General features: G+C 38.9%; 1 protein-coding gene across 2 annotated transcripts in view; it reads right to left on the bottom strand.

Moving 5' to 3' along the window:
• spen (spen family transcriptional repressor) overlaps positions 1 to 18522 on the bottom strand; it is a 30507-nt gene extending 11985 nt beyond the window's left edge. The window contains exons 1-10 of one of the 2 annotated variants that reach the window (XM_030767225.1): positions 18424 to 18522; positions 14729 to 15049; positions 9229 to 9849; positions 1814 to 1974; positions 1445 to 1645; positions 1202 to 1353; positions 928 to 1053; positions 668 to 781; positions 268 to 381; positions 38 to 138 (exon numbers count right to left, since the gene is read on the bottom strand). In XM_030767225.1, the coding sequence (XP_030623085.1) occupies positions 38 to 138; positions 268 to 381; positions 668 to 781; positions 928 to 1053; positions 1202 to 1353; positions 1445 to 1645; positions 1814 to 1974; positions 9229 to 9849; positions 14729 to 15049; positions 18424 to 18506 (1994 nt within the window). In that variant the 5' untranslated portion in view covers positions 18507 to 18522. The remainder of the gene's footprint in view (positions 1 to 37; positions 139 to 267; positions 382 to 667; positions 782 to 927; positions 1054 to 1201; positions 1354 to 1444; positions 1646 to 1813; positions 1975 to 9228; positions 9850 to 14728; positions 15050 to 18423) is intronic. The other variant, XM_030767226.1, reaches the window with a different exon arrangement.
• Between the last annotated feature and the right edge of the window lie 1539 nt (positions 18523 to 20061).

Here is a 20061-nt window from a genome sequence, read left to right as displayed (position 1 = left end):
AAACCAATACTAATGCCTAAATGCAACAGATACTCACCGTCTTTCAGATAAGATTTCATAAAACTCTCTGATGTCCTGTCCTGATGCCTGCATTGAGCGGTAAAAAGCCATCTGACTCTCTTGATTGGCGAAATCAACCTGCAAATAAAGGCATGGTCAACTATATAAATTACTTATTTCTTAATATCCAAACAGATAAAACAAAAACTCAATATCTATTTGCATTAATTATAAAACATCACACTACAGTTAAGGGTTATTTTGCACCTTAATTTTATTGCCCCCAATCTTCCAACCCTTCGTTTCCTTCACAGCTGCCTGTGCATACTCGATGTTATTGTACAGGATCAAGGCCATCCCTTTTAGTCTGTCAAACACCACCTGTTGAAAGTAAAGGCAAAACCAGTTCAGACTTGAAGATGATCTTCATCCATTTCCAACAATCACACACACAAATGATGTATTCTCATTCTCTTACTCATTATCCACACCGCTTATCCTAATTAGTGTCGTGGGGGGTGCTGGAGCCTATCCCAGCATTCATTGGGCGAAAGGTGGGGAAACATCCTGGACAGGTCGCAAGTCCATCCCAGCAAATGATGTATTATCATACAAAATTAATTAAATAATAATAATTCTAAGAGCTAAATTACTGATGTGGCCTTACCTTTACAACATGCCCATAACGACAAAAGTGCCGTGTTAGATACTGTTCTGTTATGTTGGAAGCCAAGCCATCCAACCATACACACGTGGTGGGCATACTCTTGCCAAAACCAAGCTGCATCAAAAAAAAAAAGTGTAGATCAGTCTCCACATATAGAAAGACTAAGTCAATTAACATAAGGTTTGATATATGAAAAAGTCCATAATTGAAAGTGGATCACTGGTTCATTGTACTGACACAAACAGAAAAAATCCTCTTACTTTTAACCTGTTGTTCCCAAGGTACTCCCCATCCATTTTCTTTATGGCCTTGCAGACACTTGCAATGTCACAATACTGCAAGAAGGCATATTGTGGGGCACCATTGACCTTCTTTATGTCAATATCCTGCATAGGAAGAGTACTGCAATAAATAAAACTGTACAGCTCACAAAACTTAATGCAACACTGAACAAATAATTCTGCGTTCTTCCACACTGGTTTTAGTCATGTAACCACATGCCTATCTTTGAGGTAACAATCAAACCCAGCATACCACAATTTCTCCAAAGCGCTGAAAGATGTTCAGTAGATCATGGTAGCTTGTGGTCTTCTCCAAATTACCAATGAACAGTGTGCGAGTAGCTTTGGGGTGAAATTCATCTATCCGTTCATCAAGAGGCCGGAATTCATTTTCGCTCTCCGTCTCTGCATGGCAATAAAGTATTTTAGAAAATATTCATAATCTAGAAAGAATAACCATGGTTCGGGAAGGGCAAAATTCTGACTGTGAACTAACCAGGGCCATTCCAAGCAGTGACCTCTATCTGCATTCCAAAAAACAGCTTTCCTTTGGATGAGCTGAGAGCTTTCTCCTGGTCTTCTTGTTGACGAAAGAAGACAAGTCCATAACGCTCCTCTGAGGCTCCATGGATCTGAACTGATGTTACTTTACCATGCTTTTTAAACTCATGGAAAAGACCATCTTTGAGGCTAGTATCTGGAAATTCAAGGATAAAAAATAATACACTGCCTGAAGAATGTTATACGATTTACATCTGTCTATAAAAGAAGGTGCACATCTATAACTAACAGAATTATGAATTCACAAGAGGTCAAGCTGAATACACTGAATAAAAACTGCACATAAGGAAAACAAAAGACTTACCTGTAGAGCGAACAGGAAGGTTCTGCACCTTAATACCAAAGCTTTTGCGAGGCTCATCTTTCTCCAAAGCGGGAAGAGGCTGAGCTGATGGAGCTGGAACAGCTGCTGACTGAACAGATCGAGCTGGAGATGCATCACTTGAGCTGCTGCTGGACTCACTGCTGCCAGAACACACATACACACACACACAAAGTTACTGCTGAGGTCCTAACCTGCAAGTCTGAATCTGCAACACATAACGAATAGAAGATAAATCTACTTCATACATTGTTCATTTGTTTGGTCAATAATGAAAAGTAACAGCAAAAAGGTTAATGGCTGTAAAAGTATGACCCTGAATCCTAACAAGGTACATCACTCATGACAATTACAAAAATGCAATACTTTTTACTGCCTCTGAGTGGCGCTGTTACTTAGGTTTAAGTCAGTGGTTACTGATAACATTAAGATTACTATATTTGGTTACAATACTTCATCTTCATAGGAAAGACAATACTGCATGTGAAGAAAGAGTCTAGTGTTTCCATATTTCAAGTACCCTTTGGAATCTAGGCCTATTCATTCCAAGTATAATTATCAGAAAGATTCTACAAAGACATTTAAAAAAGGTGTAAACAAGATCGCGAACCATGCTGGCATGTTGAATAAGTCAATTTGATTTAAATAAATAATTAGAAATAGAAATAGAACAGAAACAAATGGAAATGAATAGAACAGAATAGAATAGAACAGAACAGAAAAGAACAGAATAGAACAGGTTTGTTCACTAAATGCAGGTAGATCTAGAAATGTGACCTCGGCATACATCATTAGCATGTGAGATTTGTTTTTCTTTTAATTCCCGATCGGGCAAATCTCCATCTCACCCAGAAAAGCTTTCTCAGGATATGGCTAATATCTCACAAACTTTGAACAACTTATATATATGCTTCACATGAAAGTAAATGGTCGTGGACTGTTTTCGTAAAGAAGAGCATTTGAGGACAGATTTCAGTCTGACTTAAGTTGCTGAGAAAACAATCACACACCTTCTAGAAAAAAGAGGCTAAGGGAAGAAAAACAATTCTTTTTGAAATCTGATGTACTGTTTGATGTCTTGTTCTATGTTATGTGTCCCGTGTGTGTCTGTGTGTGTATGTCTGTATGTATCAACAATAAAAAAAAAAAAAAAGAAAAAGAAATCTGATGTACTGAAAGGAATAAATAAATTTGAGGAAAATGTCGCCTTAATCTCTATCCTAGCTTCATTATTTTAACATCCATGAAAATGAAGTTGAAAATGATACGGCAAAGACTCAAGGTTTGCTAAAAGGCTTGTTTAATTCCAACAGGACACTCAATAGGTAGGCCTACTAGAGTAACTAATACCACTTTTTTTAAGAAATTCATGACAGTTTGTTATATTGAGTCACCAGCCAGTGTACTGACGTGTCTCTGACGAGTCTCCATAGAAAAAGGCTGCAATTCCTCTATTTTGTTGATCAAATTAAACCTGCATACCTCTGAATAAATGCTCCTGATTTATGTATCTGGAACATGGTGTACTGTTTGTTATACAAGGGCAGTAAATAAAGGATAAAGAGGAGTCATTTTAAAGGAGAATAGCAGAGGGAAACCGGTGCCTACTGAAAGTTTTTGCTAAGGTTGCTGATTGGCCTCTTGCTTCAGGTATCAATGAACCCAAGCCATTACTACAGATACAGACTGTACTTCTGAATATTACTTTGACCACAGATGCCATTAATTATTCCATGAAACAAGTTTTCAGAAGTCAAAGTTGCAGTGAGGTATTATCTACCATGAAAAATCAAGAATCATGTAGAATCATGCTCTGACACAAGGACAAGGCAGTTGCAAACAATTTGGCGGGAAAGACAAGCAGTAATGAAACTGTCTTCTGAAACTGTTTGTGAATATGGTGCGGTGAAGTGAGCATATTGACCTCAGAGAGGATACGAGTTCTCCTAAAGTAAGCCATGGGATGGCCTTGTCAAAAGAACAGCTTCTGAAAGCCCAATTACGAACAAGTTGTAAATTTTAGCAGCCAAACACAGAAATGCTTAGTTTGTTATTGCTGAATTGGCCATTTCATGTCCTAGTAACAGAAAGTAACAGAATACGAATAAATCAACATTCTTTGTAGCCAGTTAGCTAGCCCATCTCTGCACAGCATCAGTTTACAAGCACCAGCAAACTAGCTGACCATGCAAATATGGTACGATTTAAAAAAAAAAAACAAAAAAAAAAACAAAGAAAGAAACAAAACAAAAAAAACAGGCAAGTCCTGCAAATGTCTTTCACAATGATGTGCGATTTAATGGACTAAAACAGATTTTAACACAATCCAACAACACTATATGTGAAACTGAAACTCTCCAATGAATTTGGAAACTTTAGTGAACATGGTTTATAAACTGAAATATGAAAATATGCTGATTGTTCTGGCTCTATAAACTGCAGAAAGACAAAGCTGACTTGACCGTAAACTTACTGAAAAGCAGAATCAATAATATATCATTCACTACGCACTTTTTCTCATGCACAGTACATTGTGATTGCACAAAGGCAATAAATGAATGAGAGCATTTCACTCACATGACTTTCACACATATAGCCTACAAGACTCTCCTCTTGTCTGTTTATTTCTCGGCAGGAGAGATCCCCTCCCTCCCTTGCTTTCTTTCTATCCCGGAAGTGCTGCCAACAGTGACTGGCCTGTGGGAGTGGGCAGGCAGCCAGCAGTGGCTAGAAATTTCCAGTTCCAACTGGATCTCACGGGGGTGGGGGGAGCTAACACCCACATTACAGAAGTGGGCAGTGAGAAAATATACCAGAGATGGCTCTTAAAATTCTCCCGTAGCATTTCCTCATGGAAATACACAGAGGCAGGCATGGACAATGCAAAGTGATCTCTCTGCAAACCACTCTCCAGGTTTATTGCACTTGTTATAAGCTTTTATATTCTGAAAGGCAATTTTCACAGTAACACATCATCAGTAGGTAATTTTTCAACATAAAAGTTAAGACAACGTTTTATTTAACCTGAAATTTCAACAGTGAGAAGGCACTGAGTCATTGCAATGTTTACAAAGCCATGTGATAGTTCAACCTCAACATCACATAGCCTAAAACCAAATTTCTTTTATGCAAAAAAAAAAAAAGGCCAACCACCCTAAGACAATTCAAGACCATCACACGGATCAGTGTGGAGAGCCATTCAAAGACTTCACAAAAAAAGGGAGAGAAAGTCTCCAAATACAATTCACATGAATCCACAAGTCGAAGGAAAGTACCTTTGTTTAATACAGCACATGTGGACGGTACAGCTTATAAATTTTGTGGGAACTGGGCAGTATAACTCTCACACAATATTATATTCATGCTGGTAATCACACTAGGTCCTTTCACGTAAAGTAACATACCCCAGAGAGCTTTTTTCTATGTATTTTTTCCCCCGACGGAAGAGTCAGTTTTCAGTAATGTTTGATTTAAACCAAAACTACAGCAACTTATCACATCTGTGCCCATACATATGTATAGAATTCTATACATATGTGTCCAGTTCAATTAAGAGAACTTTTAATTTCTTGGGACACTCTGTTACATTTATCACTGTATTAAAGTGCTGAAAGCAAATGGGCTGATTTATTGTGACACAGATTTCTAGTGTAATCACCCTGCTTTAACCTTACAAGTCCCTAAGCACTGTACTATCTTAGGTAGTACCACAGTCTTGCAATTTATTTGTAAGCAACAGGAGATGAATCATCAGTATCATTGTGATTTACCTGCCAGGCAGAGTAAAACAATGCATTTCACACATTAATTTCAACTGGAATCAGGATATTAATTTTGTGTGTGTGTGTGTGTGTGTGTGGGGGGGGGGGGGGGGGGGGTCCTCTTTCACAGTCCTGTCTGCAACAAAAAAATCACAAGACCTCAGGGAGCTGTGAGTATTATGCAAGGGGTACTGCGTTACTGTTTTACCTGCCCATCACAGAAGCAAAAAGATTATTACAGGCAGGCTATTGCCTACCTGTACAGGCTTACATTTGAATGGTCAGTTCTGCATAGTTCACTTGAATGACATGGGGAATGGTCACGTAAAGTTTGCTTGCTCTGTAGGTCCTGTACAGGTCTGGAGAACTGACCTCCTGTTTACATAATTTTTTTTATTGGTCAGTTTTTGTAACAATGATTCACAAAAACACAATTTTACACAGAAGCTGGCTTTCATTATTTTATCATAAAGCATCAGCATTTTATTTCCATGATGTTTATGTCTGTGCATGCAGCATGAATTTCAAAACATTACTAAAACTGTGATTTTTGGTTTCCACAATTCAGACTATGAACAGAGACATGGCTAGACTTATCAAATGAGGTGGCAGGACCACTGGACTGAAATTAAAGACTGTAATGATCTTTGGCAAAGCACAACCAATAACTAACTACTCAGACAAAAGCCTGACAACCCAAATCTAGCAACCAAAGGCAAATCATTACAGGCCAGGGAAACAAGTCCCAACACTTTCCACCATACTATGGTTTTCTGCCATTAGATTTTCCTTGACATGACTCTGTTAGACCAGCAGTGAAGCTCTCTCATTTTCTTAACGCAAATTAATTTGCAGGTTCTTCTCAGTAAACAATTTAATTCAAAAGCATGAGTTGCAGACATAGTGTAATTATGATGGTTAAAAGAGTCCGTGAAATGAGAATGTTTAGTCAGACTGCATAACAACTGAAAATATAGCTGCCAGCAGCAATTCTGGGGTCCAAGCACAAATATTATTAAAAATTGGGTTGAAAATGGGTGTGCTCAAGCAATTGTGGAGTCTGTGTTTTTTGACATTGCTTTTAAATTTGGGATATCTTGTCAGTGAGGCCTTTTCATTGTGCACAAGAAATCTCCGAATGACTGATGCGATGGTGAATGAAATCGGCCCCTTTGCATATTAATAAGTAAATGAAGCAACTCGATTGGCTTGTGCTGGCCATGTTTTTTGATATAGCAACTTTTCCCTCATAAATTAGACAGAGGCCTACTGGTTCAGAAGCACGAGTATTAAATGTCAAAAAAAAAAAAATCATTATGCCACTATTGCAATTTGATTGACACATAGCTCTGATGTTCTTTGATGTAGCAACTATTCCTTCGCAATTTAGATAGAGCATAGCCCAAAAGCCCTACAAGTGAAATTTTGCATCAATGGAAGTTACGGTTCACGAGAGGAAGTTAAGTATATTTTTCACATATTAAAAATTGAGTTAAAAATGTGCGTGTTCAAGCGCTTGTGGAGTCTGTGTTTTTTGACACATTGCTTTCAAATTCGGAACAGTCTGTCAGTGAGGCCTTGTCATTGTGCACACGAAATTTCAGAATGACTGATGCAATGGTGAATGAAACTGGGTCATTTGCATATTAATCAGCAAATGAAGCAACTTCATTGGCTTGTTGCGTCCAAGTTTTTTGATGTAGCAGCTTCTTCTTCGCAATTTAGGTTGGGATTTGGTTCAAGATGATGTGTTTCCAATTTCGGACAAAACGGCCCAACCATTCAGGAGAAGAAATCATAATTATGCAAATTAGCTCAAAATCCAGTATGGCGGACTTGAAAGGTTCAAGAGGCAAGTTGTTCCTTGTGATGAGGAGACCAAGTTTCGTGACTTCTTGTCAAATGGGTCAACGGGGCTGAGCTTTTGAAAACGGCAATTTAAATTCAAGATGGCTGCCAGGTCATGTGACCAATGGACGCCAAATTGCAGACGATTGTTCAGGACATGACCCTCTACCATTCTTCCAAATTTGGTGACTTGTGGAGGACGGTTTTGGTTTTATGGTCGAAACTGTAAAAGTGGCATAATAATAATAATAATGACAATAATAATAGAATAATAATCCAAGTAAAAACAAGACGGTTCCAGCTGCGCTTGGACCCCTAATTAACCCCCAGTAATTAATCAAAATTAATCAAATTCCATCAAGACAAAAACAAGTACCAAAACACATACACACACACACACACTAAACAAGTTACATGAAAAATATTTCAGATCACAAATTTATGCGACTGCTTATGACCTAAGCTACAAATTTATTTGTTAATAAATTATATATATCATTAATTTATTTAAGCAGATAGAATGGCAGATGACAGCACTTGCCTGTGTGTGTGAATATACATAAAACATTATATGCAAAAGAATGGTAAATGATATGATATGACATGTAACGTCATCTACTACTGCATAGGCCTATTATGTTTTATGTATATTCACACACACGCGCAAGCACACACACACATTCTTATATTAATTAAAGCTGCCATGCCCTAGATTTAGAAAATCATGAAACAGTGGTGGTGTGTAGGCAGAGTGCTATTAAGTGGTAGTTCAAAGACTGAAGGCAGATATCTGAAGGTAGATAAGCAGGGGCAGTTGAATAAAAGGTCATCACACACCACAAAGAAACAATGTGACTAAGGTCCAAAGGTGAGGAGCAAAGCAATCAAGGTTGAATAACAACCAGCAGTCACAAAATCCATTATGTGGACAACCTTCTCAACCAGAAAAACAACCAGCACTACTTGCTGCTGGTACAAATTGTTACGAAAATAAAAGACTTTCAGGCCATCCCAGTGCTGTTTCTTCTAGGCACACTGGCTAGTGAACCAGTAATTAACAATGACCTGAAACAGACGAACTCTCTACAGACACTGTAAGAAGAGATCAATCATATAAATAATAATAGAAAAAAAGTCATGCCACATTTGAAATATGTGGCTAAGCTCCAGAAATGCCAAACTGAGTAATAAGTAATAAGTAATAGCATAACTGCTGTCAACTACAAAGTATAATAAAAATAAAACTTTAAAACACTGTTCTGAACCCCATTAAAACAGGTTATTAGAGGCCATACAAAAATGATGTACTGACACATCCAATATTATTTACTCAAGCCATAGTCACTTGTCAAATAATCATTAACATAGGTGTGTGACGGTAGGCTGGCAAAAGGATGATACAAAGGATAAAGTTCCCAAGATAAACTAGGCAAAAAATATACCGCAACAAATAAGAAGAGTCTAATGCTCATACAGAAAATAGAGGCAGAGACACAGGATACAGTTATCACTTCTGCAAATGTTAAATTAATCCCTTAACAATGATCTGCTTTCTGCTGATATGCTTGAGGTTAATAAAAAAAAAAATGCAGCAAAAAGCAGAATACTGTTTAGTGATTCATTTCATGACAATCCAAGGTCAATACACAGATGGAGACAAACAAAGGGGGGGGCGGGGGGGGGGTCTGAGAGAACTAGACAGCTTAATACAGCAACATCTTGAAAGTGATCTTGTTTAATACACTACATAAAATGAGATGTTCTTTATTTTTTGGGGATATGACTTACCTGTCACTGCTACTGCTGCTGGTGCTGCTGACCGAGTCGGAACTGGAGGACCGACTGCGGGAACCAGACCCGCTAGGGGAGCGCGGAGGCCTTGCAGCCTGACTTGCCAGTCTCTGTGGTGAGGGGTTGTGCGACTGTGATGAGTGTGGAGATCGACTGCGGCTGTGATGATAAGTCCTGTCTCCACGTCGCCCTCTCTCTTCGCGGTACAAATCGCGGTGCACCACGCTAGCCAGGGTAAAAGGTTCGCGGGCACGGGGCTCATACCGAGTCTCTGTAGCCTCAAAACGGCTGGGGCTCCGGCTTCGGGAACCGTAATAGCCAACTCCCACAGCTGCCGACCCACCTCCGACTCCAGCAGCGCTACTGCCGCTACCTCCAGCACCACTGCTGCTTGCCCCTGTACCGCCAACTCCTCCACTGACTCCTGCAGAGCTTCCACCACTACTACTCCCACTAGCAGAGCTAGAGCTACCCCCTCCTCCACTGAGGGCTCGGTCCCGGGGGTCACGGTAATAGTCTGTGTCATAGTGGCGCTGACGATCAAAACTGCTGCTGCCACCACGCTCATGGTGTCCATAGGCACTGTGATCATAAGCACGTTCTCGGCTTTCAGCAGTCCTGGTAGACAGGGAGAGGGGTGGAAGATGGCAGGGGAAAATGGGAGAAAGAAAGGATTGTTATTTTCTCATGCTTGTCAATGATTCATCAAAACTCAGGTGGGTTGTAAAGTGTTTTAATCTGAAATAACCTGGATTGCCCTGTTAATATCAGACTGTTTATTTCTTCTTCTTTTTTTTTTTAAACTATCAACTTGAATGAATGCATGAAATGAATACAGAAATACTCCACTTCTATATCTAGCAAAGTTAATGCCTAATTGTAGAGCAATTTATAACACTTTGTGAGTGTCGCTGTTGCATTTTTAACAAACTTTTAAACCAAATTCCATTGAGAATACAGAAGGAGAAGAGCTATGCATGATAAAAGTCATGCATACCGTGGTGTCACATTCCAAGTTACACAGGATGACATTCAAAGGAGAATAAATCCTTTTATAGCAAAGTATTTAATTTGGATTTCTAAAGCGATGAGAGTTCAGGAACATATGGAAAATACATGCATTCTGTATCTACGATTTTTGCACTTAATCTAGAGATATAATATTTAGTACTTGCTTGTCTCTGATAAATTAGTTACTCTAACTATAAGAAATTAAATAAGACTTTTAATGGATGATAAGTAGCAAAACATATCCCATTTACTTGTGATTTTCTTAATGCTATTTCTTAGTGATCCTGGTTGGATGGAACTAATTTAGTTTCCTTACATGTAATGGCCATGTAACTGCACTCTGCAAGTAAACTATCATAAGTAGCATAATCAACTTAAGTCCACAAATCTTACTATTATAACACACTGCTATGAAATGTGCAAGTTCTCGTACCTGAGAAACTAACCTTAATTTTTCGTGAGTAGCATTACACATGTTGATGTACTAGTCTACATTAACTTGGCTAGGGCACCAAAAAGATAAGGGGGAAAAAAAAAGTATTTTCCAGTTTCACCTGGTTATCCTAATAACCATAAGAAGGACTTCATCCACACTGTTCAGCTGTACTAATTAAAGCCTAGGAACATACAATATTCATGAGTAGTCTGACTCTAACAATAGCACAACAGACATATCCCCTCAGCAAGCTGAACTACAATTTAGACATGCTTTTCTATTTCCTTGTTCCATGTCACAATCAAAAGTGAACTGATGCTTATGGTTGTGGAACAGAGGAAAAGTCAACCACATAAGAAAAAGCAAGGTACTATATGACTGAATCCATCTCAGTACCTTCACATGACCTGAAACATTTCAAGCTATCAGACACACGCTACACTTCTTATACGTTATAACAGTCTTTAAATCTCTAGACTCAAATGGCTACTTGATTTAAAGGTAAGAACAGAATGTAAAAAGCAAAAACAATACATATTTCCTTGCGAGTTTTCATTAGACTCAGTGGACCCTTGTTTGTTTTATTTAAAGCTACCGTGTACAACTGTCAAACGACAGTTACCATCAGTGCTAACTCACTGAGGAGTGCTAAACTTGGCACTGCTTCATATTCCTGCATCATCACCAATGGCCCATATAATGTAAACTATCATTAGCTGCTATTACCTGCCACCATTGGTTAGTCATAATAGTGTCCATAAAAAAAAAAAAAAAAAAGGTTTACATGATATTTATTCAATTGTTTATCAAAGTTAGCATATGGCACCACTCCTATATGCTAACGAAGATCAATGTTGGTCATTCTAAACTCTTATTTTTGCATCTAATGACCAAATGAATAACTAAACAAATAACTAATTTAAATTCATTAGATGAATTACTATGTTTTGCGCATTAGGAAGACTAGGATTGAAGAGACAAAATCGTCCTGAGGTACACCTTATTTTTTTTTAACCTATATTATCTATGTATTTATTCATTTATTTATTTTGCTATGCTTTAATGTTTAAATGACGCGCAGAGAACATTTCAAAAATCCACGTCTACTGCTCTTCAGAAAGGCATATGCTGACCTCAGCATTCATTTCATGTTTAACATAACAAAAAAATCTCCTATCTTTAAATGCGGCAAATAAACACCTCTAGCCTCACTGAGCCACAACAAAGCCTTTCAATTCTTCATTTACGTTATTCAGACTCTGGACACCTGAAAACAGTCAAGTTGTAGGACCTGTCGGACTCCCCTTCTGAGCAAATCACATAATCGGGCAATGGAGAATACATTCTTCTGAAGTTAAAGAACTGTCAAACACTCTCGATTCATTCCATCTTCTCCACCTGAATGCTTTTAGGCAATTGTGCTACTGTGTCCCGAAATTGACGTGTGATCCGAAAATATCTGTAAATGTGTTCAAAATTGCATCTACGTTAGGTGCAGCCAATCACTTTAGACAGCTTAATTTTTCCCAAGCTATCTCACTAGTTGGTTTTTTGGTTCGTTTGTTTCTCTCTAGGAGATTAAACATAAAATTCTCTTCTTCTGCAGTGAAAGCTTGCTGTGTAACTTGACTGTGATCAACCCATGGAACACATTACAAATTCCACTCTTGTAACTGCCACAAAATTTAACAAACATTCAGAGGTGACACATCGCTTCAGCACAACACTCCACAGCTCATTTGCCCTCTGTCCATTTAAAGTGAGCTGTAATGTGTTTGAACAGCTTTTCTGAATTTGTCTTATTCATTTTTCCACAACTGAAATATGGAAAAATGCCTCTGTCCCTCATATAATTCAAATTATTCACTAAGGGAGAACAGAGAGGCAAGGAGCCAGGGAGTGTGAGAGAGTGAGAGTAAGAAAGGGGACAGCGAAAGTGAGGTAAAAATCTGCAGATGCCAACAAGCTATCAGATCATCCTGTTTTAACAGCTACAACTGTTAGTGGGAGATGGAAAGAGAGACAGGGGTTCAAACTAGGGGGTTAGAGAACAGCTAATATATACACAGGGCAGAACATACCAACCTTTTCAGACAGCGGTAACCCGACCTACAATTCCAAATACAATTTAGGGAGACAGAACTTTGTGAGCAAAAATAAAAGTTTAAAAAAAAAATGCAGAATGTGTAAAAATGGACAGGAAGAAGGACTCAGGAAGAATAATCCTCGTCTTGAAGGGGATGGCTTATCAGCTCATCCAAAAGCTTATCCAACAGTCACACAATTCAGATGCCTAAGTATGTGAAAATGGAGGTGAAAGGAGGCAGAAAGTCAGACTGGATGCTTAAATTCCACGATCAAAATGTAAAAATGCAATTGCGTGAAATTCTCCAAAGTAAATATCCAATTTATTATTCATACGCTTGAAGTATTCGATGCCTAATAATCTCCAGTATTCATCGGTTCTAGTACACTACGTGTCTCTGCTTGAACTTGAAAAATTCAGTGTCATCTTCACGTGATCTAAAACAGCCCAGTACATCCCTCTTCTATTTGTGAAGTCCTCATATTTCAATGTTTTACAGTTTAAACTCCCACAGTGCAATTACATCCACAAAAGCTACCCATCCGTTACAGATATCCAGTGAGATATAGCTGAGAACAGTAGTCCACTGCCTCCACAGTTGAGATAATCCAAATCTAGTCTAATTTTCAAATGATAATGGTTCACTGAGCACAGTGCATAAATCCCAGTTATGAAACATCGCTTTAACAGTCTTCATTGTTTACCAGAGTCAGTTTTCCAACTCTGCCAAGCAAACGTCCTGGGCTAGAGGTGTAGTCCATTGGGTCTGAGGTGAGAAGACAACAGATGTTGATGAAACTGCAGAACCACTGAAGTTGACTTTTCTATTCTTAACTGTAACATATCCAGATTCATATGTAGTTCCAGATCCACAGTATAAATCTTGGTAATCCATTGAATGGTTAGATATCCCAGTTATATCCAAGGTGAAAAATGTTGTCTTCAGCCCCACATCAAAATCATACCTCCATGGGATTTCTTTGAGTTTTATTTTTGGTCCAAAAACAGTTAAGTCCTCCATCTTCGTTTGGTACACCGTACTATCCTCTAAATCCATAGGTAGAGTTTCACTTTTTCAAGAGTAAAAACAAAAATAATGTAATGAAGAAATAAAAGAAAATGGCCTTAAGGAAATAATAAACAAAAAGGTTTGCTCACTGTGTTTCTGTCATTTTTCTAAAAGGTTGATCAATGGCAGAAGTCTCCCAAGCAATTAATAGTAGAACCCTCATATGACACATAATCCCACAGAAACAAAAAAAACCAAAAACAAAAAAACAAAATCAAAAACAATACCTTCTATTTGATAGCATATCCTTGTGAATGAGCGGTATTAATCCAGCAGGGGGGAGCACATATCCTTCGTATACCATCCAAAAAGGTCCAGATCACGATGGAAAAGAAATGTATAAGCACCACCCATTTCATAAATCCAATTACCAACTAATGTGCCTTAATTCAGCAAAATCTTACTTGTTTTAATGATAAAAAAAAATATAGGACGTAAGACATTAATCCACCGTGGGAGGTACTGTACTCCAGATCAGGGCAATCCCAGGTAAGGTCACCGGAACAGAATCTCTCCTGCTTCCAGAAATCCCCGGAATCTTACAATATCCGAAACATGCCCTGGATTCTCTTCAACAGTGATATCCAACTCAAGAGGATTATGTCTCAGAGAGAATCCCCAGTAAGAGTTACACTAAAAACTCCATACTTAGTATGAATCTCTGCGCATATTTAATATGCTCATGTATCTTCTATATTCTAAAGGTTAATCCATGGGAAATGGAGTAACTGGTGATTTTTAAAAATGATCTGCATTGTGTGAATATATTTCCCTTTTTGTTTCTGCCCCCCCACCAAACAATAATCGAGTAAATGATGAAAATGCTTGGAGGGGGGGTGAGGTGTAACAAGAAACCAATGGTCCCCCTGCCTTCAGAGAAACTATGTCCACTTACCCGTCTAGTCTGCGTTCATAGCGTCCCTCTCTGCTGTGGAGCGATGCAGAGGGCCCATAAGCTGGCCCCCCTGCCCCCCTCGTGAACCCTGAAACATCCCGCCCACGAGTGCTTATGGACAGGCTATCGTCCAACCCTCGAGCTGCACTAGGGATTGTGCCAGGCTCGTTGTAATCGGTGCGTAGGTCTCTGTCTCCCATCTTGTTGATAGAATTATGAGCCTTCTGAGCGCTCTTAATGTCCACAAAATCCACAAAAGCTGCCACTCCACCCTCGGATCCACGCTTTGGAAGGACCTTGACACTCTCCACACGTCCATATCTACAGAAAAAAAAGCAAAAAGAAAAACAAGAGCAAAGACATTAGCTTTAACAAACAATGCAGATGTGTGACAAGGCATTTTCAGCTGGACTGCAGAGTCCCCAGAAAACCATTTGGCAAAATCAAAAATGGTGATATGTTACAACTGTACTCTAACTCACTAATTCTGAAAATATCATTTTATGAATAAAAGGAAAATCAGTCATTCATTTAAATGATCATGTGGGATCCACAATTTGGTGGGCAACACAAAACAATATATCCACTTACTTAGGACAATCAAAATACCACTTACAACAGCTTCCTTAAGCACCATGCAAATATATTTGAAGATATACATGCATTTCCTCCACTTAGAAGAACAGTCATTTGCCATTTAAAGACAGGGCAGTTTGTCCAAAAAAAAAAAAGTTGTTCTTTTCTCCCAAACAAAAGAAAACTTTACTAGCCAATTCCATAACACCATGGCAGAAATAAACATGATGTTATCTCCTGAAAAGCTCAATCTCTGGTCATATAAAAATTTCCAGACATTCTAATAGAGTGCTACTTCCTACTGTCCCATAGTCCCAGACGTGAAAAGACAAATGCAACAAATACACCTTGCAAGAGGTAGGGGGTGGGTTGGGGGGGCTGAATACTCTGTAACCTTGCCTCACAGGTTCTGACAGACCAAAAATACATACATTACTGGCTATTATGTAATCATAGATATGGTGCTGTGCACTAAAATATTTCCAACGTTTTGTCTCTTGAAGCACTCATGTTCCTCAGAAATTGCTTGTGTGCACCATTCACCTAAGCATGACTGCATAATATGACAAACAAATTCATTAAGGGGGTCTTTTTTCTTAATTCCACCTGCCACGGTATCTTTAGTGCCTTTGATTTAGGCTACTTCCTTTCATTATTATGCTGCATGTTTCATTCTTTTAATGATGGGACCGCAAGTCATTCTGTTGCAGAACAGCTGCATATGACAAAGTTCTCCATTTTTCCACAGATACATCTAGCAAGGTCAAAAGGTGCACATGCGACTAACTACACTAGCTCCCCTATCCTGGTGAGAGGTCGCCCGACACATCAGTTCCCACACTGACTACACAATCTCTGTCGCCATTTTACAAACCTATTCAGACTGCTTACTCACTCTGCCGTCCCCCATCTTCAGTGACGCTCTGTCCCTTACATGACAAGCTTTGACATTTCAACCCGTTAACAGCACTGTTTTTTTTAATGAGTCACCAAAACTATATTTCTAATGCATACATATACCCCCCGTAATGTAGCATAATGTTGAAACTATTTGAGTAAAACGCCACTGCAACGCATCTGCACGCGTGGCTCTTTGGCTATGCAGTGTTTATTATATTAGTGTAGGTCACATGATCGAAATTTATTTCATCAAACTGTTACAAACTTCAGATAAAATATACAAGCCTTGCGTGTAATTATAAACATGACAATCTTCGTAGAGTCCGAAAAAACAAGGGTGAAGAGGCGAAAAAAATAGAGTATATATATTTATGAATCGCTTGATCCCTACTGAATTTCAGATATGATAATTCATTTTCGCACGTCCACCCAATAAAGAGCGTACACGGTTGCAGCCCTCGTGATATCAACAATCGCCTGAGTAGAGAGGAAAATGGAAACAAAAATAACAAATAAAAGATCCGTTTCAAGTATTACAAAAGCAAGTGGTTTCTGTAATATCCCACCGGTTTTTCACACGAGCTTTCACACAACGCACATGGACAATCCTGAATAAACCCTAAATCAAAAGGGTGGTGATGTATGTAATTACGAACAATCGGAAGTTCTATTAAAAACACAGCAGCGACAAAACCTCTTCGAAATCAGTAAACAGCAGTTATTCCAAACACAATAATTAGGTAATATGACCAATCGGTGTTCATCTACAAGTGTTGTTATAAAGACACTTTCTAGTAAAATGAAAACTATACAGATCAAGACAGTTACTTAATCCATTATACACCCTTTTATAACTGTGTTTCATATTACATTCCGTTGGTTTACATCTACGTCGTGTCATTCTGAACGAATTTGACTACCTGGAACAGGTTACAATAAATTCAATGCTGAGCTGCACTTTTACATACAAAGAACTTTGCTTCAAGTAAGTACGATTTGGCAAATCGACTGTACTGCCTAATCCGTTATGACATTTGTTCTACCTGACCGAGAGGTAGGCAAGGACATGCCAAATCTACATGAATGTGAGAGAGAGAAGTGACAGGGCACCATGGTCCAAACCTCGCGTCTGGATCTTCTGTTTAGCATGCGTTTCACCAGCTATTTGACAAAATACTGTACGTGAATCCGATATCTGCATCAATAATTAGAACACATGTCCGTTTAAATTTCATTGTCAAGTAGCTCGGGGTAGTTTGTTTATTTTTATTTATTTAACAGGGATGGCTGACTGGTAACGTTTCGCGAAAGAGCAGGCAACATTCAAAACGATTCAGCATAACAGCAATTCAGGACAAACGTGTGGTCTCGTCCACTACAGCTGGCTGTTGTTATACACTGATTTAAACAGATCTAAACAGATAAATTTCCATGCGAAAAAGTTCACACTTGGTAGGCGTAACCTGAAGTCATTAAACATTATCATCAATGATTTTTACTCATCCCTGTATGCTGTCTTCAACAGACTTGTTAACTTTGGTCTCGCTTGTGAATAGAAGGGACAGTTTGTTGACAAATTACTGCACATCTACACCCGTCAAGAATCAGTGTCCTGCTTCTCACTAATTAGAATAAGGTTAGCGACAATAACCACTACCACAAGCATATCCAACAGTCGCGTTCTTCAATATGGTTTTGGCACAATACGGAGCATGCGATTAGCTTGCTAACATGCAAGCTAGCTCACCCTGTTCCACGCTAACCAGTTATACAAATGACTACCGGAATATCTAGGGTTAAAATATGATTACTGATTATTATCATATGAACATTTGTTTATGGACGATTCAGTTAAATGACTCAATAGAATCAAACAAGAATGCTCCTAGGTGCAACATAAGTGCTAATTAGCTCATTTTCCTTGTTACTTAACCTAGGTCAATTACCCAGGTTACAAACCTTTCGTTACAAGGAAGCTATCTAGCTACTTAAAATTAGCTATCTTAGCTAACGTTAACTGGCTTGCACAGTTAGCTATCACAGCTAGCTAGTTGGCTTGCTAACTGCTCATACACATTTTAGCAAGCTACGGAGCAGATAATCACTGTTCGCAGCATTTCTCTTTTTGTCGCGATACACCGCAAGACAGTGCTAGCTATACGGTCTCCATGTTGTACGTTGATCCATCACAGTTGCAGCAAAACTATATGTTTTCTTACCGTTTGAAGTGCTCGATAATTTTTTCTTCTCGTACATTTTCTGGTAAATTCCCCACCCATAAGTGTCTGGTTTCCCGGACCATACTGCGTGACTGTGTCCCCCGATCATACAGATAATTTTTTTGTGATTAATCCGGTCCGACTAAGTGAGTATGTTGCAAAATAAGCGCGGCGAGATGTTGTGAGCTGATCAGCGTTGCTCTGTCTCAAACCCACCATTGGATATTTTGCTCTTGGAAACTGTGCAGCCCGTGTGGTTTTTTTTTTCCTGCTGTCTAGGAGCGCGCTCCGGGGGTTTCAAGAACGTGCTTCAGCTCGGGTTCCCGTTTACAGGCGCGTCCTTGTGACAATAATTCACTCACTATTATGTCGTACTGGATACAGCAGGATATCATGGCTACTCTTGAAATTAACTTGATTCGACCTCGAGTGTAATTTCATGTGATAATGAAAATTACTCCTCTTTAAAGTGGTTTGGAATTGGCGGGGCTTTGACTGAGCATCCGTATGTTCAAATGTGAGGGCTTACGATTAGTAAAGTGTTCCATTATCTGCAATAACAGCACGCTAGTCTAGGTCGACTGCCGTGGATGCATTTGCTTGTGCGACTTAACCAGTGTTGATAAATGAAATGTTTGGACTTATTTGGTCACAGTATATTTCATTTTGTTACAGATGCTTCTTTCATACCTACTGGATTTCGTTTCACCATGTAGGCTACCACTTGCTTTGCGTGTTGTTGAATGCTGTTAATATGTTATTCCCAGAAAACGTTACTTACCCAGTAGTAAAGGTGTTATATTTTCATTTTTTCAAGTAGCCAAATGATAATGTTTTTCGCAGAATCTAATATGACGTGGGTTAATGATGAAATGCTCACATAAATGATAAGTGTTTCGATAGGCTGTGACATGCACTTATATGCTAGTCAACAATTGCCTAAGAGGTTACATTTGTAAAATAAATTATGATACTGTGTACTCTTGCAACGAGCAATCTCCATTCTTTCTCTGAATCTTGCCCATTAAAGGACGCTCATCACAGTTAAAAGTTTAAAAGGTTATCCATGGGAGTAGTGGGGACACGCGGTTACTTTGGCCTGCTTTAACATTTACACAATAGGAAGTATTTTATTTAATTAAGATAATTTATCATTCTATTCAGTATACGACCACCACTGTTAGAAAACTAACCCCTTCAGACACGGGGCTGTGCTCCACTACACACGTCTATAGTTGCAGACAAAACATGATCCTTAGTGCGCATGAGCAAGAATGCGGCAAAAGGGAACCGCAGTGACTAAACTTCGCATGCGCCTGACACACCCACAAGAATATTTGACAAAGAGCAATTATGAATATACAAGGGCGAGGAGAAAGTTCTGGAAAAGATCACCGAGGAGGTTTTCGGAATTACATGCACGAGGACCACCACATAGGTTAGAGCTCTCGATTCTGACATAGTAACCGTGCTGGAACGCATTTGGAATTACTTGACTTCGAATGAAAATAAATCGAGACTGTGTTCTACATTCCTCCAGTATGTTTTGTTGTCTTGGCGGAATGACAAAATAAAGATTACAAACAACTCCTAGGCTATAGCCTATTGGACCGGACAGTTAGCGGATAACTGTTCGAG

This window comes from Chanos chanos, chromosome 3 (genome assembly GCF_902362185.1).
Source record: "Chanos chanos chromosome 3, fChaCha1.1, whole genome shotgun sequence".
Taxonomy (NCBI): Eukaryota; Metazoa; Chordata; class Actinopteri; order Gonorynchiformes; family Chanidae; genus Chanos; species Chanos chanos.
The sequence above is the reverse complement of the archived record's forward strand: the minus strand, read 5'-3'. Positions and strand labels throughout refer to the sequence as shown.